The 14,216-nt window shown below is 52.8% G+C and overlaps 1 protein-coding gene across 1 annotated transcript; it reads right to left on the bottom strand.

Moving 5' to 3' along the window:
• Nucleotides 1-3,260: 3,260 nt before the first annotated feature.
• CPN1 (carboxypeptidase N subunit 1) lies at nucleotides 3,261-9,708 on the bottom strand. The gene is made up of 9 exons (XM_065746948.1): nucleotides 9,273-9,708; nucleotides 7,390-7,586; nucleotides 7,109-7,264; nucleotides 6,839-7,021; nucleotides 6,178-6,289; nucleotides 5,887-6,026; nucleotides 5,572-5,671; nucleotides 4,674-4,792; nucleotides 3,261-3,520 (listed from the first exon to the last, which is right to left on the bottom strand). The coding sequence occupies exons 1-9, from the start codon at nucleotides 9,493-9,495 to the stop codon at nucleotides 3,389-3,391; spliced, it is 1,362 nt and encodes a 453-aa protein (XP_065603020.1). The 5' UTR covers nucleotides 9,496-9,708; the 3' UTR covers nucleotides 3,261-3,388.
• Nucleotides 9,709-14,216: the final 4,508 nt, after the last annotated feature.

Here is a 14,216-nt window from a genome sequence, read left to right as displayed (position 1 = left end):
GCGCCCCGCCCGTCCCCGAGCCGGCCCGTCCCCCAGCGCCCGCCCGGCCTCGCAGGGCCCCGCCCTGCCGCCTCCGTGCGGCGCGGCGCGGCCCGGCGTGGGTGTGCGGGTCGGAGCTGTGCCCTCTCATGGGCGGAGGAGCGGGGCCGCGCTGCTAGGCCAAGAAAGCTTTCAAGTCCCGAACGTACGGCACCGCGCTGCGTGGCCCCACGTCTCAGGGCAGTTTGGCAGCGGTTTGGGCGTTTGGCTACGCTTCTCCATGGTAACCAGCGCGACCACAGCTTGGCTCGCCAGCAGCGAGGAGCCGGGCCGTGGAAGTTGTGTGAGGCATGTACGAGCTTGGAGCTGGCTGCCCGCCCGCTTCGTGGCTGCCACGGTGCTGAGCTCCTGCAGAGCCCGGCTGCACGAGGACTGTGTGCTCTTCCCTCAGGGACCGCCCTTGTGCATGCTTTGCTGAAGCTGAAGAATGGGCAGCAGCCCCTGCCAGGGGGTTGCACACAAGGACAGTGTTCGTACGTTGTGAGAGCAGAAGGAGCTGGACACTTTGCGGTGCTCCTTGGGAGCTCTCAGTGCTGGCAGTGTGTGACCAGTGAGAGACGTGGAGGGAATCTGAACTGCACACCGTCAGCGCAGAGCTCAGTGCAGCTCCGCAGTGCTCTCCAGGGTACCATAAAATGACCTTTGCAAGTGTCTGTATTCACAGGGCCATGGAAACAGCATAGAATGGGGCTAACGACAGGTGGCAAGTTCAGCAGCATCCCTTTGCACAGCCCTTTGCAATCAGCAGCAGAATTGGTCTGAGCTCATACATGCCAAGACAGAAATAACACCATCCAAGTGAGTCTTTTTCTGGAAACTAAGCCCAAAGCCAGCCCTGCATGTGGCAACAGACCCTGGAGCCTATAGCCTGAAGCCTGAGAACCCCCAGCTTTTCCCACTGACTTCTCCACTGCACTGTATGCAGCTGTGCAGGGCCACGTCCCTCTTCTCCCTTTGCCTCTGCTCTTACATGGTAGCTCTGAGCTTCTCATTGCTATCTTTACTTCCAGCCAACCTTATCCTTGGCTTTGAGTCTGGTCTTGTTCCAGCATTGCGAGAAAAGCTACGCACTTTAAAAAGGCTTGTATATTTTTATCTGTGGGATGTGTCTCCCTGCATGCCTCCGCTTCACAAACTGTTCTTCATACATTCACCATTTCTAGCTCTCTTGTTTAACTGCAGTACTGCCGGAGGGTTCATCCTGCCTGTGCTCCTGCAGCCTCCTAGGTCACTGCCACCACCAGCCCTCCTGTGCTGACATTCCCAGCAAAGGTGCCTCACTCTTCCTAGAGTTCAGCTCTTTGTATTTTCCCTTTTTCTGCCTACTTCATGCCAGCCACATCGTACACACACATCCCACCAGCCTCCCCACCAGGACTGCTGCTCAAGCTAGGATCCTCACAGCCCTGCTTGCAATTCTGGGGCAGGCTGGGGCTCTGCATCCTGAAGGAAGGACATGAAGGAAGGACATGAGAGGAGGAGGTCTGTGAACTGTGAGTGTTGCAGAGAGGATGGGGAGGGACCAGCTTTGTGACACAGACTTGCCACCTGCCATTGCCTTGGCTGCAGCCTCAAAAGACATGAAACCACGGAACTGCAGATGTTGTGTCCAAAGCATTAGCACTGTTTTTAGCTTCTTGCAACACTTGGGATGAAGTTCATGGCAAGCCTTGGAGAGGCTGGCTGGACAGAGAGCTGTCTCGGAAACATTTTGTAACTGTGTTTTCACGTGGGGAGCCTGGCCACGGCCAAGTGGAGCTTTACCAAAATGTTCAATGCAGAAGTATTCAGAGCTGGGAGGAGCATGTACTGGATAAATCCGAGTCTTAAGAGAGGGAGGCTCTTTCACAACAAGGTTAAGTCTTGCAGGAACTGTTTCATAGGGCAAAAAGCTTTCCACAGAGCCTCTGGCTTCACTACTGCGCCAACAGCCCCACAGCAACCTGTAAGGTGAATGCTGTGGCCTCCGGTCCTGGCACAGAGAAGAAATCTACTCCTTCGCCCCTTACAAGGCAAGGGATCTGGGATGGTCCTACATTTTCTAGGACCACCAGAGGGCAACATGGGAGCACCGGCAACCAGCAGCCTCTGTGACTGTGCTGTGTTGTTGATGGTGTGAAAAATTTAGAGAATTTGAATTCTCTACATTTTATGAATGTGGAATTGGCCACCATCCCTGGCCCACAGTGACCTGCACAGACTGAAACCACTCACAGCCATGGCAACGTGTGCTACTGCTCCTGGCAGTTCTCTGTAATAGCCTGAACAGATACCCTCTGAGGGATGGTTTGCTGTGCTTTTCCAAGAAAGGCTGAGAGTCAGCCTCTGTTAGCAGGCAGAGGTACAAGAGTGTGTGTACTGCTAGGGCTGAAAATGCCACCAGCACCCTGCAGCAGAGACAGGAGAGGATGTGACAGTGAGGACTAGACCATGTCTTCTCTTAACTGAGCTGCAGCCCTCATGCACTGTACCTGCACAGTGCACTGCTGGCTGGTGTGCATCTACACTTCCCTCCAGCAAACAGACAGACCCAAGATTCAGTTTGTCTCAAAGGAATAACAATCCACCTGTCCTGCACTGCTTGTCAGCCCTCACCTAGCTGCTTCTTGCTCAGACTAGTAGCTTGTGTTGGCAGAAGCAGCCCTTTCCGAGAGACATCTGGTTTGGATCTGAAGCCATAAGGAGACAGGATAATCCATTGCCTTTGCCGGTGTGTACCGTTTCATCCTGTCTGTCTATAAATAATCCCAATGAGCCACCAGGAAGTCCCATCTGCACAGCAAAATAGATGTGACATCACTCACCAGATGACCTTGGACCACCACATCCCAGCTGCATTCCTCCTTGTGCTGCCACCCAGAATGAGGCGTCCTATGTGTAGGACCCCAGCTGTGTTCAGAGCTGGACAAATCACTGCTTTAAAACAGACCTTTTCCTAACTAAAGACAACCACACTTACCTGATGGTGAAGCACAGTGCTCACAGCATGGATAAGCCAGGATCCACATACCTGAGATGCAAGGGCAGCAGTTGCTGCCTGGACTCATTCTTCCTACTGTGCACCAGTGTCTGAACACCTCATGTGAGCTGCAGCGACCGAGTCCAGGAGCAAAGGGAGCACAGCTCTCCTGGATGGGCTGAGGGCAGGAGAGCAGTTCCAGACACACCACCCAGGTGCATTCTGCTGAGAATTACTTCACAACTTTCTCAGGAATTAAATATTTCCTTATTTAATAACCTAATAACTTGGGCTAGTTTAATGCTGGACTATTGGAAAGTTCACTGGCTGGTGTCTTCAGCCAGGACGTGTACAAAGGTTTCCCTCTGCTCTCAGACAAATGAGTCATCCTCATCTCTGGGTCCCTCGGCGCACAGCTCTGGGCACTACTTTCTTTTGAAGGGTTTTGTTGTTTGTGCGTGTGCCTGAGGCTTTCCGCTCTGGGGCCTTCTTCACCATGTCTTGTTTGAGCTGGAAATGTACCTGGAGGAAGAATAACACCACCCATGTAGCAGCGCTGGTTCTGCAGGACCTGCATCTGCTGTTGTCTTCCAATCTACCTCTTGGCCAAGACAAGCATTGCCCATCAGAGGCTCAACCAGTGCTGGGATAAAATGGGAAATCAGTGCTGTGAAAGGCGAGTCGTTGAGTGAGGCCCCTTCTTCATCTTTTCTCACCAGAGAGCAGAGAAAATGCATTGCTTTGCATCTCTGTATTTAGTACACAGAACAGCTTAGGACAAAACAGACCTTTTCAACTGCATCTCATTAGCTGAATCCTGCTTAATCAATCTTTCAGTGATGACTGTTTCTGGTAGCTCCAGGCAAAAAGAAAATCCAGGAGTGAAACTTCCATCCAACCAAAAAAGGGTCAAACAAATGACTGCGGGGTTGGGCTGGAACAAGGCAAACAAATTCCTTCACGGTAAGGAAGGGGTGGAGGGAAATGGGGACAGGTGGGCTGGGAAGTCAGACCACCAGGGAACAAAGCAGGTAATGTGGGGAAAGGAAAATGTGTTACAAAGGAGAACCAAAGAGCAGGGTGCTTAACCCAGCAAAACAAAGGGCCAAGACTGGGCTTGACAGCTCTCTATAAATACATAGAGAAATAAATACTCGTGAAGAAGAGGAGCTATTTAAAGCACAGTGTTGGCATGAGAACAAATAGGGATAAACTGACCATAAATAAATTTAGGCTGAAAATTAGAAGGTTTCTAATGCTGAGAAAAGAGCAGCACTGGAAGGACTTCAGAGGCTGGGCAGGGTGGGATGAAGAGATGGAGGGAGGGGAGACCACTGCAGTGTATTTACAGCAGAGCCTTACCAGAGCAAGCACAGAGCACCAGGCATGCTGGGATGCTGCAGCTGGGGGGCTCTCACCCATCCTCAGCACAGCCTGCATCTGAGGCCCCATCCTGTTCCCAAAGCAAGGGCTCACCACCCACTGTTTTTATAACTTATTTTGGGTTGCACAGCCTGCTCTCAGGAGGGCCCTGTAAGAGCAGCAGCCCCAGCTAGGCAGAGGACGTGGGAGCCAGCACAAGAGCTCAGTGCAGCTGAGGCTGCTCAGTGAGGAACTGAGGGCCCATGGCATTGCCTTCACCCTGGGAGCTGCTGCAGTCCCGTGTCTGACTCACCAGTGAAGCTGCAGCCGGGCCCACGGTGGCTGCCACTGTTTGAGGCTGGTAGCCCTCTGCTGAGGCTGTGACAGTGTAAGTGCCGGGCAGCAGCAGCCGGAAATAATCCCCCATCTCACCTGGAACATAAGATGTGAAAAGAAAGCTCGCAGAAGATGGAGAAACTGATATTCCAGCAGTGCTCGCTGAGTGCCCATCCTTGAGGATGCATGTCCTCCAAACCCGCAGCATTTTTTAGCCTTCTTTCCCAATCTGCTGGCAATGTGAGGCTGGATTTGTGCTGGCAGCTTGCAGGTGATGTCTTCTTAGTGCCACACAGCAGAGGTCAGCCCACAATAAACAGCATGGCATGCATGCATGGCTGTACTGCTCTCGGAGGGGAGATGCAGATCTCAGTATTGCCAGACAGGAACAGGCCTAGGGGCATCCACAGCTCCAGTCTGACTCCCTGTGCAGAACACAACCCTTAATTCTCATCACATATAATTTGGCCTCGTTTGGGTTACCAGCAGCTTTAATCTCTCATCAGATTGGCTGCTCCCCTTGCTTCCCAAGTAAGGAATCCCTGGGAGCACTTTGAGTGCTGTTGTGCTTAGAGCTGGGGGCTGACAACAGCCAGGAGCAGCATGTTATGGATTACTGAGAGAATCTGAGTATATGCCCATCTAGGGAACTGCATGGGCATTGCAAATCTGAGTCACCACTACAAGCAGCATGTGTGATTTCAGCTGAGGTGGGCTCAGCCTGGTGGGGAGGAGGAGGAGAGAAGGACCTGAAGGAGAGCTGCAAGGATGACAGAGGCAAACTTCTGATACAGTGGGCAGGACCACAGATAGCAGCTTGAGAGCTGTGGGGCAGATCAGAGCATAGCAGCACCAAGCAAGGAAGGGAAACCCACCAGAGGTGACATCATGACTGATTCCCTGGACAGAAATCACTGCTCCCGCAATGCCATTGTTGTTCTCATCTGTGACCATCCCTTTGATGCCCTGGTGAATCTGCAGGGAGGGAGACAGTGCTGGGTTAATGCTCCTCTGCTCCTCCTCACGAGGGCACTTCTGGGAGCAGGAGGAGGGCAGAGCTCTGAGAATGGCCCTGCTTTCCCCCTCCCTTGGCTGTGCTGGCTCCCCCCACCCCAGTGATCCCAGTGCCTGCTCCTCCCCTGCCACCTGAGCTGCAGGAGCGGGGTGCAGGTCCCAGATCACCTCCTCACCTCTTCAATGAAGGCAACAAGTGCCTCCCGGTTGGCCATCCACTGCCGCTCCAGGTCCTCCTTTGGGGGGAACTTATTGCAGCTCAGCTCCAGGGTGATCTCAAAGCAGTTGGTGTAGAGGTAATTGAAGTCTTGCATGCCTAGAAGAGAAGAGCCAGTGTCCAGGGGAATGCAAGGGTCTTTTATCTCCATGTCCCAGCACATCTACCGGAATTACTGCTCTCTCCTTTACAGCCCTGGGATGTCTTGCCAGCCCTGCACCCTGCTGGGTCAGGTGCTGCCCTGCCCTACCTTTGCTGAGCGAGTACCAGGATGCCCCATTGGTGATGCCATCAACAAAGTAGTCCCCACAGTTCCAGCCACGGTGCATCCAGCCATGGGCATATGAGTATGTCTTGGCTAGCTGAAAGAACATGGTCAGGAGAATGCATATTAGGAAAGTTTTGGCAACTTGTGTTTCTAGCATCTCTTATGCCCTCATCAAAGATTGCTGTTTATTTTTAGATAAGAAGGCAGGGTTCAAATTCAGACAGTGGATTCAAACCCACTCCACTGTTTATGACAATTTGAAGAGCAACTGCTGTTTGAGTCTCCCAGTGTACACTCTATATGTGGTGGTATGGTTCAGATGCTAGCACAACCTCATTCTGAGAGCAGCACTGTTATTTCATTGCATTTCTGACTTTAGAGGCTGTGTGTGGATTGCTCGCCTCCATCCCAGGCTGCAGCCCTGCTCTCAGCACGTCCTGATGCGCCCTGTGCTTCCCAGGAGGGCCGAGCTCCAGCTCACACTTATTTTTCTCATTAGCTGCTCTAATGCTTGTTCTTGTGCTGGGTTTCCGTGTTTCCTAATGGAAGCAGTGACTGAAGGCACAGTTTTCTGGGACATTCAAACAATGGAGAAAAACCACAGGCACAAACAGTGCTGTTGGGACCAGCATCGTGTCTTCACCTTCTGGAACAACTTGTCATCGGGGGTGGGCGTGTTGGCCGTGCGCCGGTGGCTCCGGAACCGCTGGTCTTGAGACTTGTCGTAGGGGTAGTTGGCCACCACCGCGCCGCCATGCAGGTTGGCCGACAGCACAAAGTTGTAGCTGCCAATCCACTGGATCACAGCCAATGTCTCAGGCTCCACCTGGGAGGAGAAGAAGGGAAGGGCTGCAATGAGCACATCGGTGATGTAGGAGGATGCTGCAGCACTCGTAGTATCCAAGACCAGTACCTGGCTCTTCCAGTTGGCAGGCAGTGGGATGTGGTGGTTAGGCCCGCTGATTTCCCCACTGTAGTACATGAACGTGTTGAGGTCAGGGAAGTTGCGGTTCAAGTCCACACCATTGGCGTTGTTCCTCCCCGTCAAGTACCCAATGGCATCGGGGCCCTATGGGGCAAAGGGGTGAGAGTGAAGTGGGGCAGAGCTGCCGGCAAAGGGGACCCACAGAACCCCCCGTTTTGTAGGGTTTTTCTGCCCCTACCATCTGGAGGCAGCTCTCGCTTGCCTGGTACCTGGTTGGCAGCCACTTCGTACCCGTCGGGGTTCATGGAGGGCATGATGTGGATGCGTGTGTCGTGCAGCAGCCGGGTGACCCGCTCGCTGCCCCGCCGGTACTCCTCACATAGGAACTCGGAGAGCTGCAGGAGCAGCTCACGGCCCAGCACCTCGTTCCCGTGCATGTTCCCCACGTACTTGAATTCCGGCTCCACTGGAGAGAGCAACATAGCAGTGGCACTGTCAGCTGGGGCTGGGGAGCCCCTTCCCACTGCAGGGAGCACAGAGGACCCCAGTGAATGGTATGAGATGGCCCATTCCCTTGGAAAATGTAGAATTTAGCGAGGGATGGCTGCATGGTCCTCATGTGAGCATTGGCAGGGTGAGAGAGACTGGGAGAATTCAGTTAAAAAAGGAGCCCAACTTTCACATGAAAGGTACAGACATAATGGGCCGCTGACAGGCAGAGCTCAGGGGTCTTGTTGCACTGAGGTTTTAGCCACCAGCAGTGCTCCTTGGGGGTCTGTGACAATGTGAGGAAGAAAGGCACCTGCTCACTGAGTGCCTGCTGCTTCTAGACCCCAATTGTGCCTCCAGAACCCAACCATGCTTGGAGAACTCTACATCTTTCCAACCCGAGCACACTGCCAGAACACAAGAATGCCTTTAGAACCCAACTACACCGCCAGAACCCAATAACACTTCCAGAGCCCAATGGTGCTCCAGAGCCCAAGCTTGCCTTCAAAACCCAACTGGGCTTCTAGACCCCAACTATGCCTCCAAACCCTGATGATGCTTCCATAATCCAACAGTGCTTTCAGAACCCAACAGTGCCTCCAGACGTGCTGAAGACAGATGCTAAAACAATCCTAATTTTGGCACAAGACGTTGCTTTTCCATATTTGTTGCCCATGACCTTTGGATTGCCATGCCTCAGCGAAGGACGCTGCGGGTGGGCAATATGTACTGACCCGGTTAGGTTTCAGGAGACTTGAGAACTGACTTAATTAGGTAATCCAGTTATTAAACCTATAAAAACATCCTGGGGTTATGAGCTGCCTTCATTTAAAAAAAGAAGGTCTCAGCAGGGACTCCTCATCTGCCTTGAGTCTGAAGCAGGACTTGTCAGCCTTTCTTGATACACAGATCCCTAAACATTGTCCACACGGACATAGAAGCCTGAATTACTGCATACAAGCCAACTGACTTAAAGCTTTCCTTTTCACAGTTACTTTCCATGGCTCTCAAAGGTGCCTGCAGAGTCCCAGAGACACTGCACATGTGGAAGTGCCCAGAAGCAGGGCCACAAATCTGTGCTGCTCTGAGCACTAACTAGGAGCAGGTCGAGCTGAGCCTCTGCCTGGTGCCCTCCCGCAGTTGTCCCAGATGCAATCCTGTGGCTCTGCCAGTGGCATTAGCAGCACCCTTTGGCAAGAGGACCACGCTGCCTGGATGTGTCAGCCCCCACACCGGTAAGCAAGCAAGGGTTTGAAAAGGCAAAAGATCCTGCAGGAAGCAGGCAGAATCCTGCTCACATCTCCGTGTGCTGCTGCCAAGGTGCAGAGGGGCCATGTGGCACCAGGTATGGGTCCGGAGATCCTGCGGGGCCCCAGCACCACCCCGTCAAGGCTGGACAAGGAAGGGTTGCACACTTCCCTCCCACCTCTGCATGGTTTCTGGGCAGGTGGGTGCTGGGACGAGCTCTTCTGCGTCATCCTGCACTTATAAACAGAGCTGCGGCCAAAGTACGCGCCGGTGCCGTGTACCCAAAGGCAGAGCTTCGGCAACGGGAGTCCGTCCCGGGCAGAGAGGCGGCTCCCGGCCGTGCCTCGTGGTGCCGCGTGGCAGCGGGAGCGCTGTCGGGGCCGCCCCATCCCGGTCCCCGCGTCCCCGTACTTACGGGGCTCGTGGATGCCGGGGTAGTCGCTGAACTCCAGCACGTAGAGGTGGCGGCCCTCGACGCTGCGCCCGATGCTGTAGATGCGGGTGACGTACGGACACTCGCTCTGCACGCGGAACAGAGCCCGCACCATCTCCTCGTAGCGGTGGTGCAGGAAGCTGACGGCAGCCGCCACCTCGAGCAGGAGCAGGGTCCCGGCCAGCGGCCGCAGCCACCCCGCCATCGGCCCCCGGCTCCCTCCTCCCCGCCCGGAGTTAAAGTGCAAACTGGAACCAGCCCTTTCCAGTTCCCCCGCCAAGTGCCAGCCCCCTGCACCTGCGGGCGGGGGGCGGCGGGAGCGGGGGCAGGGATGCTTCTCCCGGCCGCTCGCTGCCGACCCGCGCTCCGCCGTCGGGGAAGCGTCCGGACCGCGGCTCACTCATTAACCGGACAGCAAACAGGACCCCGGGCCGCGGCAGCTCAGGGCTGGAAAGGAGCGGGGGCCCCACGGGGCCGCTTCGCCGGGAGGGAGCGGTGCCCCCACGGGAGGGACGCGCCGTGACCGAGCCCCTGCGCGGGGGCAGAGCCAAGCGAGGCGGGGTGGGGGCTTCCACGACGCGGGCGGATCCCCCCGGCCCCGCTCCGAGCCGCTCTGCTCTCCTGCCCCATCTCCTGGGGAAGCTGCGGAGGCACCGCGTGCTCACGGCCCCGGTTCGCCCCGCACACTGGCGGCAAGAACTGGAGCTGGGGATGGGGACAAGGACAGGAGGAAGGTCGCGCTGTCGCACCTTCCTACCCGAGCAGCAGTCAGAGACCAGCGCGGGATGAGATGCTGCAGTACAGAGCTCTGCCATGCGAGGAGGGAGCACGATAGTGCTCTCTGACACGCACCGGGCAGCAGATGAGAGCCCCATATCTTAAAGGCAACTGAAAAGGCCCTGCTGTCGGGCTATAAACAGTTGCAGAGAGATTTGGGATTTGGAGGAAGCCATTTTCCTTTCACATCCATGCCACAGTCGTGCTTGCCCCAGGGGTGTGCAGTCACCTATGCTGCTCTGCCCATGGATGGATGCAGTGCTGCTAAAAACACCCAAAACAGCAGCTTTGTTGCTCCATCCATGGTAACAGCTTTGACTCCCTGTTCATAGCTTCAGTGCAAGCAGTGCAGGCTGGAAAGATAGTAGTAACCATACTAATGCCTTCTTCCAGCTTAGCTCCATTCCACCACTTCCCTGTTTGCCATTCAGCCTCAGAGCAATGCACATCTAAGGATAAGACTAGCATCACAGCGTCTTTTCCTATTTAATGCAAAATGTCCCTGGGAGTGCCAGCTCTTCCCAGTACTGGTAGGAAGCCAAGGAGAAGCCGCAGAGACTGCAGGGCCATTGTAAGCAGGATATGGTGGGGCAGCAGCAGGCTGAGATGGAAGGGTGCTGCCAGGGGACACGTGGAAAAGCACACGCTTTCCTATGGAGACAGGTGACACTGACGTGGGGAACAAGAAAAAGAAATGGCAGAATGCTAGATCCTAAAAAAAGCTGTGAGCAAGATTTGGGGTGGGCGGAGAACACATCTCACGCACACTGGGTCTGGACAATTAGTCAGCGTTATCCATCACACAGGCATGGAGGCAGCCCACCTCCAGGCAGCAGGTTTGAATCAAACAAAAGGAAATAGCTCTGCATACAATGCACAATGAAATCACCTCATCAAAGCTGAGAGTTCAATGGGAGCAAATGGGAATGGGATGAAATCACAGGGAACATCCACAGGGCATCCACAGCTATTAACTGCACAGGGCCAGACGAAAGCATTTAATCACACGTCCAGCATGTTAAAACACTGATGGAAGCAGAAACAAAGAACATAGAAACGGCGTAGGAAGTAAACAAAGACATCATTTGGAAAATGCAGCAAATACATCTGGGACAAATCATCCCCCCTCCCCAGATGTTCGGAGATGGAGCAACTTTGAAGCAGAAGGGAGAGCACGAGCAGGAATGTGTCGTGCCACAGCAGTGAAAAGGAGAGGAAGGCAAAACTCAAATCCCAGCCCTGAACCCCACTGCTCCTCCACTCGTGCAGACGACAGGATTCTGGCCTTGTGTAGACCCCTTGTGGTGCCTGAGTTTTCATTCTGGCTATTTTGTTACCAGAGAAAGGCTGGGAAACGTGAGGAAAAATCAAGATAAGAACTGTAAGAATGAGCAAATTGGGGAGAGTGTGCACTGAAAGAAAAATGAGTGGTGATAAGCATGTTTGCCTTTGCTGGGCTGCAGCTGTGTGCAGAGGAAGAGTTGTGGCCCTGAAGCAAGAGGCATAGCCCTGTATCCTTCGCCTGTCTTGCAGGGATCACTATAAAGGCACAGAGCCAATGAGAGAGAAAGATGGCAAGGACAGAGGAATGCAGGCCTGCAGTGGTGTGGGGAACAAACTGTTTTGTGGAGGTCAGAATAAACTGAAGCCAAGGAAAGATGAGATTTGGGCACTAGGTGCCTTCCAGGAGGTGCCTGGAGCTAGGAAGGGACACAATGCATTGCTATGCCAGGAGGGGATTCTGCCTCTCCAGCCACCAGGAGCTCCAGATCTGACCCAGAAGAGCAGTGGGCAGCTGGGAGGAGAGTAAAACCTCACCTCAAGACTTTTCCATCTTCTACGCCAAAAGTTCCATCCTACCCTGGGCCATTGCCATCTTCTGGAAAGCAGTGTGAGAACATCGCTGGCATGGGTTAAGAAGTCTTTATTGTGATAAGGATACAGAGATTGGTGTGTGTATCAGAACAAACCGAGACCTATTTCACCAGGGCTGAGCCACATGAAGTGCACAACCGAGTGGCAGGGCACAGGGACTGCTGTCCTCAACCCACGCAGAGGGGAGAGCCAGCTGTGCTGTGTGAGGAATGAAGGGTACTTCTTAGGGTCTGCTGCAGGGTGGATAGCTCTCTGCAAGAAGGGTGGGAAAGCTGCAGCCACCCAGCAGTTTTCTCTCCCACAGAATGTCAGTCTCCCTGACAGTTTTGCCTCAGACCCAACCCTGGGGCGAATGGGAGAGAGCTTGTGGACGTGGAAGTCATTAGTCCCAGAGGGGTCAGATTGCTCCTGTGCTCAGCCAAGTGAGCAAGCCCCCTGCAAGGAATCTTCCCAAACAGTACCTCTCGGCATCCTAGCCCCCATGCCATGCCACTCACCCTGCAGCACCTCTCAGGGATCCCAGTGACAAAACACAGGGACAGGAGAGTCCGGGGGGGCTGGGGTCTGGGTAGCCCACTGGAGCTGAGCAGCATATAATTATATGCAAGACAAGAACAGGTGGTGTTAAAATATGTTTTAACCCAGAATAGCAAAACTTGAGCAGGAGCTAAGAGCTGGACATTAAAGACAGAATCTATAAGATTAGAAATAAGGCACAGATAGTTATCAGAGAGGCAGATCAACTGTATTAACAAAATAAATGATACGACATTGCTACCAACAGACATATTTGGAAATTCTCCCCACCGTCTCTCATAGTATTCGTGGTGGGTGAAGTCCTTGAGGGACTGTGGAACACACACTTGAGCCATACACTGCTGGGTCAGACACAGCACAGAAGCAAGGAAACTAACATTCATTAAATCTCATCTCTGACCCAGGGTTTTGGGCAACTTCTGCAGACGGAGTCCTGCAATGGCAGAGAAGAACCACACCCTTTGCTCGGAAGGCTTAAGAACAGCCAGTGATATGGGTCTTGCCACAGTAGGATGCCTTTGGCCAACCTATTCGTGGAGCCTCAGCTTGCTCACTGATTTAAATGGCACACCTGGTTATCTCCTTAGAAATACTAGTTCTGAGGATTGTCTCATAAATGTATTCTAAAAGTCAATAAGTTTAAATAATAACATAATTAATATCTTGTATTTATCTCCTTTTGGGCCTTTAGGTTTTCCCTCAAATCACATTTACCTTTTTTTCTTTTGTTGTTGTTTTGTGAACAGAACAGAAGGAAGACAGGAAAAAGCCATGATACCAGGCAATCACCTGACTCCTGAAGCAAAGGTTTGCAGTGGTAATACTGTAGTACCTGCAGTAAAGATACAAAGCACTGCTGAAGCTCTTCTCCCAGGTTCTGTACTTCAGCTCTTTTCCTCTGGGATAAACTCTTAGCAGGGACCAGAACAGCAGACTGGCACAGGCTCTCTCTCCACAACAGTTTTCACATGGATTTTCTGCATCCGTTTCAGAAACTTCCTGATGGATCTGTCAGACAAAGCTAAGTAGCACTGGCAGCTGCCTGCTCCGTGATGAGATCTCCTACCTTCCAATCACCAAAGATTACTGTTAATCTCATCTATATACACGTCCTTGGTGAAAATGACAAAGAGGAGACTCCATCTGTAGATGAAATCCCACATCTGTGTTTGCAGATAAAACAAACCGGAAAAGGAATAGACAGTGTGGGGAAATGTCATCTGTGGATTGACCTCAGTCACTTGGAGAAATGTTCTTAGAACAGTATGTATTTCAGCAGAGCCATGCAGAAGGCAAAACATCTCATGATAAAAGAGTGATGTACACCATGAGACAGCAGCCGTTTTGGATTGCCATGGTGGGAAAATGAGGCCAACTTGCAATAGCTAAACCAAACAAAACAGCTCCCTATAAAACTTCAAGTGAACAGATATGACCCTGAAATGTACGAATAGGGAAAAGAGTAAAGATCAAGAACGGGGGCTATTACTTTTATATACAGTGTTAGGGCATCTACTTGCTTGCTGCTGAAACCTTTGGAGTCCAAACTTCAGATGTACAAAATTTCATAGAAGTTGACTCAAGCACTACATGTGAGGTCAAGACAAAGCACTTTACAGAATGAGGGTCAATATTTAATGATACAATGCTGACTTCCGAGCACCAACGAGGAGAGAGGGGATTTTGATAGAAGAGAGTTAGTATTTTTGAAATTGGCAGATCAAGGTCCATCAGAAG

Source organism: Cyrtonyx montezumae, unplaced genomic scaffold, assembly GCF_038088225.1.
Source record: "Cyrtonyx montezumae isolate F1298 unplaced genomic scaffold, pur_monq_1.0 scaffold_4, whole genome shotgun sequence".
Taxonomy (NCBI): domain Eukaryota; kingdom Metazoa; phylum Chordata; class Aves; order Galliformes; family Odontophoridae; genus Cyrtonyx; species Cyrtonyx montezumae.
The sequence above is the reverse complement of the archived record's forward strand: the minus strand, read 5'-3'. Positions and strand labels throughout refer to the sequence as shown.